Source organism: Nannospalax galili, unplaced genomic scaffold, assembly GCF_000622305.1.
Source record: "Nannospalax galili isolate Female #2095 unplaced genomic scaffold, S.galili_v1.0 scaffold610, whole genome shotgun sequence".
In the NCBI taxonomy this organism is placed as follows: Eukaryota; Metazoa; Chordata; class Mammalia; order Rodentia; family Spalacidae; genus Nannospalax; species Nannospalax galili.
The window spans coordinates 614,709-626,320 of NW_008329141.1; the positions used below are offsets into that span (position 1 = coordinate 614,709).

Sequence of the window (11,612 nt, forward strand, 5' to 3'; positions counted from 1 at the left end):
TAATTCTGTCAGATTGACAATATTAACCATCACAGCTACCACTGCCCAAGTCATCACATTACATATATAAGAAGTGAGAAAGAAGTTGACACCTAAATATTTCTGAAAGCAGAACGGCTGGTAGAGAACACTAAAACTGGCCAGGGCAAGAGAGAACTTTCCAAACCCTCTTAGATGTTCATGTATACTGAATAGCTCAAAACCAAAACAAGATACTCTGACATACAGAATAACTAATGTGAAAGCATTAATACATTTTATTTGGTTAAAAGGGTAACAGTTGTTTAAAGGATATTAGGCAGCAACTTCAATTAACAAGGATATAAGTTATACGATAACCAAAATTATTTTAAAAGTTTGGTACTTGAAAATACAGCTATTTTATGTACATATACCTCAAAGTAACAATGGACAAACCAACATTCCATGAAAGGCCAAAAAAGGGGAAAACAACACAAAAACAACAAAATATTCCTTCATGGTCCATGTTCTTGATCCTAGTCACATTTCTGTTCTGACTGGAGTTCTGAGCACTCGGACAGAGTCCATATATCTACTTCATCTTCTCATCTTGCTGCAAAAGAGAGGAAAAAGGAAGATTAGCAATAATAATTCTAAACTAATGCTGCCTCGGCTGGTAAGAATGAAGAAAATTATTTCCAGTAAGCAGTTTATTTAATGACATGCTTTGCATATAGTTGAAACACTACTAGTCCAGGCTTTTCTTTACGGCTTTTACCACCCATGATTATGTTCCTGAAAATTACAGCCTTTGGTTTAATCTGCATTTAACCTCTATCTCAATGAACTCATATTTTTCTGTGACTTGCTGTTGCATTTGACATCTTGGTCATTTTCAAGCATCTCCTTAGGTGAAATGGTGAGCACGCTCACTCCATCTTCTGTGCCTGGCTCTGCTGCCAGTTGTTTCTGCTGGAACTGTGTGCACGTGTGTGGAGGGCATGTTTTTGTTGTCATTATTTTCTGGGAGCTAGCCCTTGGAACTTTAGCTGTGGAAAATGCAAGGAGGCCTGACATGGAGGAGAGCACCTTCAGAAAATATCTGCATTTGCTTACAAACGACACATGAACTGCAATTCCAGGGTTACTCATTCTCAGTCCTCAGCGTGCAGTCTTTTATATTTTCCAGGTATTTTTGTTAGGACTTCTCAGAATATTCTTTTTCTTCCCTCAGTTGAGGACTAGAGTTATTTCCTGGTCCGAAGAAACCAGAGGGAAGTTATTTTTAGTTTGCTGCTCTATTGAGAACAGCTCAACTTTGTTGAGAGGGATTTGCCTTTAACTCTTCATTTTAGCTAAGCCCTAGGATTTTGATTCTGTCCCCAGGCTTACAAGGCCGTGAAGCTTACAGCCAGGCTTCCCTTGTTAGACAAGTGCGGCCAGCAAAGGCCAGTTTCAGGCTCCACTCGCCTCAGCTTTACCTCTGCGGGTTCCTGCTCTCTTCTTTTTTTTATACTCCTATTTGCTAACTCAAGTTATTTTCAAGTTATTCATTCATGTTACTTTGTTTCTTGGTGTTTATCCACTATTATTACTTTCTCAGTAAGAGGGATGATCCACCCTCCTACCTCGTGCTATAGGTGGCACTGCATCTCTCTGCACTGTGAACTGTGCACATGTGTTTTTAGATGAAATGTATGCATATGGGCCCAAATTTAAAAGGCAGAAGAGGTAGCCGGGGAGCAGGTCTCTTTCTCGGCTGCAACTAACTCCTCTCCACAGACAGTGCCACTACTACTTTGAGAAACTAGAATTGATCATTTTTTTTAAAAAAAAAAATCACAATGTCCATTCCGTACAAATACTGAGTAAAGACAGCCCAGTGGCCACTTTCTTCTTCCATTCTCGGAAACAGAACACCGCAGCGTGTTGGTTTCAGGTTCCCCCTGCCCCCCAAACACCAGTATCCTGACTGAACTTGCTGCTGATAGAATGAAGAAGTAACCAGGGCAATGACACAATGCATTTTTAAGTATTATCTTTTAAGTCATGAAGCACTGAACATGACAAAGAGATAATTTTTAGTAGTAAAATCCACAATCCAAAATGAATATATAATTACCTTTTTTGTGTACTAACTACAAAATATCTTTCTGAAACAAAAACTAGAAGAGACACAGTAATGTCAGATTTCGATGTACCACATTTAGTACAAGAAAGATTAGGTGGACAAAAACCAAGAAGAGATGAAGCAGAGTACATCTTACAGATCTGTATCACTCACAGAACTGCACAGTAAACAACAAAGACACCATTCCTCACAACCGACACAAATATAAAATATGACAATATACTCTGTTAATGAGGTCATGGGGTGTGCATGCTCTAACACACTGCTAATGCACACTGGCACAATGAAAGATACATAACACCTGAACCTAACTGGAGTGCAAAAGGAACTAATTTTTTAAAATATTTTTATTTTTATTTTATGTGTATGAGTGTATTGCCTGCATTTGTGTAAGTGTACCCATGTTGGGCAATGCCCACAGAGGTCAGAAGAGGGCACTGAATTCCCCTAGAACTGAAGTTATGGATGGTTGTTAATCAACACATGGGTGTTAGGAATCAAATTCAGCTCCTCTGCAAGAGTAGCCAGTGCTCTTAAACACTGGATCATCTCTCCAGCCCTGAAAAGAACTAATTTAAAGCAAAAAATTTTGACCTAAATTCAGTTAGACCCTGTCTCAAAAAGACCAAAAAAAAAGTTCCCACAGGAATATGGACTAATAATTCTGAATTGAACAAACACATAAATATTTTTAGATAATGAAAACTAGGCTTCTCACTGATGAAGAAATTATGAGTTAAGCAAAAGAAATGTGCAAATTTATCCTGCAGTATTGGGTTAGAACTAAAGCAATTACATTGACTTTAATATAACTCATGATTTTTATCATATGTATAATACGTAGAGAAACATAAAGTGTATGTTGATGTGGGTTACCATACATGCATGTACTTCCTAGTGCTACCTACAAGAGGGTCCAGCTACAATCCCTGTGCTAGACAGACTACAAGGACATCACCCATAATCCCCATTTATTGGTATCCAAGCCTTTATAGAAGTGCCTCCCTCCCCTTGATTATAGGCAGGAACAGTCACTTGTGTCTAATAGAATGTGAAAAGGGAGAAGCTATCTCATTCTGAGAGTACATCTCATTATAGAAGAAAGACTATCTTGCTAAGGGATTCTGCTCTAGAGTTTCTCTCCAGAGAAGGCTTTGAAGTGGCCTTGTTGGGATAGAGGCCCATGTGTCAAAGGGCTGAAAACAACCTACAGCCAACATCAACATCCTAAGGCTCACTGTTCTACCCTCATAAGGAAATTAATTCTGCCAACAGGATCTTTTAGGAAAGCCTCTAGATAAGAACTAGAGTCTCTGATACCCCGAATGCAGTGCTGTGAGCCCGTAAGCAGAACACCAACTAGGCATTGCCCAGATTCTAATACTAACCGAGTGCTGTCTTAAGCTACTAGGTTTCTGGTAATATTGTTGTATAGCAATAGACAAGTAGCACCACATGATGAAAGCCATGAACATACCCAAGGCCCAGATTCTGGTTGCTAAACATAATTTTACAATCAAAGAAATTAGAATTTCTGAAGTGTCTGATCCTGGGGCCAAGGCAAGAAAAACATTGTGATGAGTCTAGAACATAGAATGTCTGTGGGGTCAGAAAGTAATGAAGAAGTCTAAAGTATTAAGTCTTGTTGAAAGGAATCAGAAGGAAATCTGAAGTAACCTCAATACTGAAGTTGGAATCACCTGAATAATGAAATAAAAGTTGACAGACTGGATTTTCATGTACAGAATAAAATACAGAGCTATTCATCCACACCAATATATTAGTATTAAATAAAGAGGGCCATCACTTCCTTACAGAAGAAGTAGAATACAGAGTCAGTAACAGTCTAACATAGCAGTATGGGTTGCAAGCAAGATTTACCAATGGATGCTAAAATCAATAAGCAAAAGTTTGAGACACAGGATGTAGAGACTCAAAGAATCTCCTCAAATCCTTTATTAAGGAAGTGCTAAAAATTTTATGGTCCAGAAACCTAGCAGACCCCATGGCCAAGGGACTGAGGTTAACCTCAGTGTAGCAGTAAGGGACTGACAATGAACCCTTGAAACAACAATGAGGACACAACCTTTATGTGAAATTCTTGCCAAAAATGCATAGTCCCAGGGTGATCATGAGAAAACATTAGAAAATTCCCAAATTGAGGTATATTCTACAAAATAACATGATTGAAAAGGGCTAAGGAACTGACACAGGTGTGAAGAGGTTAAGGAAAAGTAAAAACTAAACACAACATGGGGCTCTGCATAGTATTCTGAACAGAGAAAGGACATTAGTAGTGAACAAGTGGCCAAGAAGCACATGAAAAGATGCTCAACATCATTAGTCATCAGAGAAATGCAAATCAGAACCATAATAAGATACCACTTATATGCTTAAGAAGCTAGAATCCAAAGTCAAACAAGTATTGGTAAGGGTAAGGAGAAACTAGATCCTGATACACAGCTGACAGTAATGTAAAATAGCAAGGCACCTTAGGAAAAGAGTGGGGCAATTCCTTCAATGTTTAAACACAGAGTTAGCACATGACACAATTCTACTCCTGGGTATATGCTCAAAGAGAAATGAAAACATGTTCATGAAAAAACTTATACATGCATTTTCAGAGTGCCATTATTCAGAATGACAAAAACAAGGGAGGCAAGACATAGAAAGGAAATGTCAAGTGTGATCAAGAGGGCTAGAGAGCTGGCTCAGAGGTTAGGAGCACTGGCTCCTCTTGCAGAAGACCAGGGTTTGGCTCCCCGCACCCACATGGCGGCTGACAACCATTCTTAACCCAAGTTCCTGGGAATATGACATTCTCTTCTGGTCTCCATGGGCATTGCATGTACAGATGCACTTACATGCATGCAGTCAAAGCATTCCTACATATAAAAATAAATAAAATATGAATGCTTTGCCTGCATTAAAAAAGATCGAGATAAATACATAAGCAAAATATCGGTGTATACATGCAGTGGATACTGTTAGTCATAAAAAGGAATGAATCCTGGTACATACTACCATGGATAAACCTTGAAAACACTGTGCTAATGAAAGAAATCCATCATAATGACAGTACATTATATGCTTCTGGTCTTAAGAGATGTCTAGAATAAGGCTACCTAGAGACAGGAAGTAGCTGAGTAGCTACCCACAGCTCAAAGTGATGGGAAATAGAGCAAAGGTTATAGGATTTCTTCCTGAAGTGAAGAAATGTTCTAAACTGATTGTGGTGATGGATACACATATCTGTGAGGGGTTTTTCTTTGGTGGTGCTAGGAATTGAATCCAGGGTCCTGTACCTACTAAGTCTTATCTCTGAGAATATATTTAAAAAGAAAAGAAAAACCCACAAACTTCTACACTTTCCATGGGTGAAAATTTAGAACATATCCCAATAAATACATATCCTCTATATCTCTAGAAAGCTGTTTTTAAAAAGCTCTTGGTCCCCCCTTTTCTTCTTCCACCCTCCTATTACCTCCATCTGTTGGCTACTGCTTGAAAATACCTATCAAAACTATCAGGACTTCATAAAAGGAGCAAACATCAAAACAATGAAAGGAAAATTTGGGATAATTTTCTTCATCTTACAGAAAATGTGTGTACAATATCAGATTTTCTGAAATAGGCTTCTGATTTATCCTTAAAAACATGACATTTTGGCAAAACAATGCAAAAAGGCATTTGGGTATTTTTATAGTAATCAAAGGAATAGGAATTTGTTATTATAAGACAACTAAAAATTATTGATATTTTTGTTAGATGTGATAACTTTTACTATTTTAGGGATTAGACCAGGGCCTCATACATGCTCGGCAATCATTCTAACACTGATCCGTAACCCAGTCTTGCCTAATCTTGATGTGGTAACTTTGTTAAGAAAGTCCCATTTATTTATTTAGTGTGTGCTTGTGTGTGTTTGTGTGTGTGTATAGAGGACAGATGTCAGCATCGAATGCCTGTCTCAACTGATAAGTTTTTGAGACAGGGCCTCTCATTGACTGGAGTTCTCCAATTCATATAGACTGCCAAGAGCAAGCCCCCAGGATTGTCCTGTCTTGATCTCCCCAGCCCTGGGATTACAAGTGTATGCTTCCATGCCTGACCTTCATATGGGTTCTGGTGATCTGAATTTGGGTTCTCATATTTGTGAAAGCATTTGACTAAGCCTTCTCCCCAGTCCCAGAAAATCTTATTTTTTTAGAGACACATATGGAAGTGCTTTATGAATGAAATCATTCAGTGTTAGATTGCTTTAAAAACACAATAGATGAAACAAATACAGCAATGTTCATAGTTACTGAATGTGATGAACAGTCTTTCTTTGCTGGGGTATATGTAAAGTTTAAAAAAAAAAATTCAGGAAAAAGAATTGTATTCGTTGGGACCAAAGAACACAAACCACAGTGATTTCTAGGAAGCAAAGTAGGAAACAAACATGGGTAACAGATATGAAAATAATGGTCTGTAAATAGTAAGCAACAAACTTTTAAAATTATTGTTACCAACTAAAAGTTGTTACCAATGAAAAATTTTAAATGACAGTAGTAGGGTGGATGTTAAAAGAAACTCAATCAATTTAAATCCAGATCAAAAAGAAAAAAAATTTCTATTTCACCTCTACGAAGCTGACATGTGGCTGTTACATGTTACAGTGTCTGTTTTAGTGATGTTCGGAAGTACTCAAAGGCTAGTTCAGGCAGAACATCTACAAAGCATGACGCTTAAGAAGCACACCACAAATCACTGCAACACTTGCCTGTTGAGTTTCGGCTCTTTCAAATTGAGAGGGGCACATTTTCTTTTTCTTCTTGTCAGCTCTGAAGATGGATCTTCTGATTCATTTTCAGGTTTAGTGCAACTTGAAATAAAACTGGCTTCTGTCAAGTCCGGTAATGTTCTCCGACCTGAAAAAGATTTTTTACAAATATTTGTAAACATATATGTAGAGATATGGAAATAAATATGGGATAAACATGGTTCGCCAGAGAACAAATTTAAAACTTAACTATTGAATTTTGAGAGGAAAGGAGCTCAGAGTTTAAAATAAACCATTAAAGAAGCCTCTGACCCTTTAATTCTGAAATCACACATAGGCTACAAAGGTTCTTCGAAGCATGGTCAACTCTCCAGACCCATACCAGTCATTGCACATTCCTTCAGCACATGCATCATGGCTGCTTCCTGTGCAAGTCACTGTGAGGCACATAAAGATGAGGGCTGGTTCTCCAGTCCTCCAACATATCTTACCACCCAGACTCCTGGAATCCCTTTGACTTGGGTCCCTTTCACCTAGACTAGCCTTAGCCTAAGAATTCCAGTGTTCTACAGACCCACTGAAATGTTAGTTCTAAGCAGAAGATTTTTGACATAGGAAATGTATAATGTTACAAAATGTTATATGTTTATGAAGTATTTCTTCAAACAGATTCATAGACTCAAGTCTATGTGCATATGGCAAAGTGCTGGCAGCAATTCTCGGCAGGTTTTCTCCCATTTTATTTGATTCTCTACAATAAGTATTATTTTAATAACTGGGGAAAAAAATGAAATGTAAACACTAACAGCAAAAATCTCATCTAGCCATTACAATCTAAAATGTTATCTACTTGATAATATCTTTAAAGTTTCTTCTAATCAAAATTTCTCATTACATATCCTGTAGGTTTTGTCTGCTTTTATTAAAATTTACCCATATCATGGGGGCTGGAGAGATGGTTCAGTGGTTAAGAACACTGGTTGTTCTTGCAGAAGAGCTGGGTTCGAATCCCAGCACCCACATGGCAGCTAACAACTGTCTGTAATGCCAGTCCCAGGGGATCCGACAGCCTCTTCTGACTTCCATGGGCATTGCACGACACAGGTGCACTTACCTACATGCAGGCAATACACACACATAAAATACAAATTTTTTAAATAAAAAAAAAAATTTTAATTTACCCATATCATACACATGTATTCTGGGTTGGTTGTAATGCTGCTCTGATCACACTAAATATACATGCTGCTGGATCAAGATCCACCTTTAAGAAACTTGAGGCTGTCTTTGAAACCAGTGCAATCCCCTATTATATGCATTTAAACCATTTAATTTCCTTGAAACATGAGTAAAAGAAGTTAATGGCCTAAAGCCAATATTAGATTACTTTGTAGTAAAAGCCAAATCAGTTTTTAGGTTTCAAATGTCTCAAATATTCTGTTATCTTCTCAAAGTACTATAATTTCTTCCTGTTTCTATAGATGATGATCCATAACTGTATATTGTTTTAAAGATTATACAAAATGCCTGTTTTAACAGAAAATACATCACTGGTTATATGAAAAAAGTACAGTTCTAAAACTCAGCCTCTTTAGATGTGGACCTACCTACTGCCGACCTCTGTGTTCTCCGGCCTTTACAAGCCACCTCTTTTACTTTTTCATGTGCCTTGTCACTCACTGGAATGATGGCTATGCTTCCCAGGGCAAAATTTTCTTCTATCATCAGGCTTTTACTAGAAGAAATACTCAAAGATTTTGACCTCTCATGCACGCTGTCAAAAGGAGAATTTTGTATGTTAGGTGAACATATCTGAGATAACGGTTTAAACACCTTTGTGCAAAAATCTGGCTTAATCTTGGCAATTTTCTCATTCTCCAAATAGTTTTTCTTATCAGTTTGTTCAGAGTCAACTGACTTTCTGTGATCAATGTTAGGTACTGCTTCCATAACTTCATGGGTATCTGAAGAAAGATCTAGGAGGGTCTTTCTTTTCTTTGATTTTGACATTACTTTATTAACTTTTTTGGCTGGGCAGTTTCCTTCTTTTACCACCTCCAGAGAGAAGGCATCTGCTTGTGTTCTTGGAGTCACAGTGCTGTGCTTCTGGTTCTTTGGTAGGCTTGTCTGGTGTCTGGGATCAGAATCTGTTTCATTAGTAATATGTTTTAAGCCAGGGTCTAAAGTGATAGATGCCTGTGAAGAATCTGTTAATTGTAAAATAGGTCTGTTCTTACCTTGTGTCAAAATGTTCTCTGCTTTACCTGATTTTTTCCTTCGTTTTTTAACTAGTTTGAAAGAGCATGGAATCTGATCACAATTTTCCTTTTCATTACTGGTGATTTCCATACAGTACCCACTGATAACATCTCGGGATTCAATGTTATCTTTAGATTTGTTTACTTTTAAATCAAGATCTTTCACATAGCTTTTTTGGCCATTTGCATCTTCATTAATATTGTCATATATCTGGTTCATTTCAGAAATGACGTCTGTTCTACTAACTTTCTGCCTTAGCTTCTTACTTAATTTTGATTCATTTGGATGAGTAAGTGGCATATTAGTAACATGCTTCTTCAAACCCAATATACTCTGGGCCTCCTGGTCATAGAGATATCTGTTATCTTTACTGGCAACATCAGCTGTTTGGAGTTCATTTGTGACTTTCAGATTTTCTGAACTGGTTTCTTTATCCTCCTGAGTCAAAGAAAAGAAGTAATCATCTGGGTCATATACACTTTTGCCACCATTCTCATATATGTGGTTGATTTTAGAAATTACCTCTGTCTTTCGGTGCACCTTTTGTCTAAGCTTCTTATCTATTTTAGAATCATTTTGATAGGCAGGTTGCATATTCTGGACATGCTTTTTCACCCCCAGAACAGTTTGAGTCTCATTCCCAATGTCGTTGGTACAAAGAACATGCTTCTGAAACTCACTTAAATCTTCTAAGTTTCCAGGGGTGACTTCTCTAACCTTTTGTAGTAAGAAAGAGTTATCCTTTTCTGAACATTGCACACTTTTGTCATTATTGAAATGACTCACTCTAGAAATTATTTCTGTCTTCCGATTTACTTTCTGCTTAGAGTTCTTACTAGTTTTTGACTCATTTTGCTGAACAGGGTACACATCAGTGATCTGCTTCTGCAAACCCAACACATTTTGGTTCTTATCATCATGTATGTTTTCGTTATTTCTTGTGAAAAGAAGAGGTATTTGAAACTCTTTTGCAACTTTTGGGTTTGCAGACATGGTCTCTTTATTCGTTTGGGTTTGGGTGGAAAAGTTACCTTTTTCTAGCACATGCATATCTTTATCATCGTCATATATTTGGTTCATTCTAGAAATTATTTCTGTCTTCCGATTTATTGTCTGCTTAGGCTTGTTTGTTTTTGATTGATTTTGCTGAGTAGGTTGTGTATCAGTGATGCACTTTTTCAAATCCAGCACATTCTGGGCTTCATAGTCACATAAATTTCCGTTATCTCTAGTAAAAGGATCAGCTGCTTGAAATTCATTTGCAACACCTAGATTTTCAGAAACAGTGTCTTTATCCTTTTGGTTTGGAAATAAGTTACCTTTTTCTGACTTAGAAATCACAAATGTCTGTCGAGAAGACTTTCTTATATTATAGCTTAGGGTATTCTGACGCTGATCAAATTTACTCTCTTGAAGGAATTTATCTGAACATTGGGATAAAGAGTCTGTTTCCTCTTGCTTATTTGTCATAAGCATTTGCTTCTTTTTACTGCACTGTGTGTTCTGTCTGTCATCCTGATCAAAGCCGTTCTGAAGGGTTATTTTCTTCAGTATGTTTGCCTGAGTCAGCTGTTGAGTATTGGAAAGAAAATTTGGATCTTCTGAATCCCTTTGGCCGTCTAGAACAACAGATCCTCTCCCTAGTCTGTTTTCAGTCTTTTCCTCAATATCCACATCTGAATGATCTTTATATTTTCTCTTTGATTTTTCTCTCTTTTTCTCAGAGGTTGGGTCTTTCACTTTTCTGAAAGTGTCCTTTCCACAATTAGTATTTTTCTGACTTTTATTTTTACTGCTTTTTGAAACTGTAATGATTTTGCTTACTTCACTAGCAGTTAAATCCATGTCAGCATCTTCATGCACAGTTTTTTGAAACTCAAAGTCATCAGTATCCTGTCCTTCATTCATGCATGCTACATTAGGGTTACTGACAGACTCAGAAGGTAGGTCAGGAAAGCATTGTCTATTTCTTTGCATTTTACTATTGTTTTCATTAGTACAATCACTTATTTCATTATTCCGACTTAATCCTAGACTTGAAATCTGTTGGTAATCTAAATCTGCCACACAGGGAACATCTGCAACAGGATTATTTGACTCCCAAGAAGACCCACGCTTCTTCCTTTCCGTCACATTATTAAGAAACGATTTCTCCCTTCTGCAGTTTGTAGATGTGTCAATTTTCATCTCACTCACTAGAGAACTCTTGGAACTTTGATTTGAGTGGTAACAGCTTTCTACAAAATAAAAATAAAATCCAGAAATAAGCAATAAGCAATGAACAAAACAGATATTAAGCCATTTCCTAGAGAAGATGTTTGGCAATCAGTTCTGTTCAGATCCTTTACTAAGAATCTGTGCTGATTTAAAAAAAAAAAAAAAGAATTAGGGGGCTGGAGAGATGGTTCAGCGGTTAAGAACACTGATTGTTCTTGCAGAAGACCTCAGTTCGAATCCCAGCACCCACATGGCAGCTAACAGCTGTCCATAACTCCA

The 11,612-nt window shown here is 37.3% G+C and overlaps 1 protein-coding gene across 1 annotated transcript in view; it reads right to left on the minus strand.

The window, feature by feature from the left end:
* Window positions 1-234: 234 nt before the first annotated feature.
* Sgo2 (shugoshin 2) overlaps window positions 235-11,612 on the minus strand; it is a 43,051-nt gene continuing 31,673 nt past the window's right edge. The window contains exons 7-9 of the mRNA XM_029563565.1: window positions 8,465-11,353; window positions 6,858-7,005; window positions 235-574 (exon numbers count right to left, since the gene is read on the minus strand). Coding sequence (XP_029419425.1) covers window positions 559-574; window positions 6,858-7,005; window positions 8,465-11,353 — 3,053 coding nt within the window. The 3' untranslated portion in view covers window positions 235-558. The remainder of the gene's footprint in view (window positions 575-6,857; window positions 7,006-8,464; window positions 11,354-11,612) is intronic.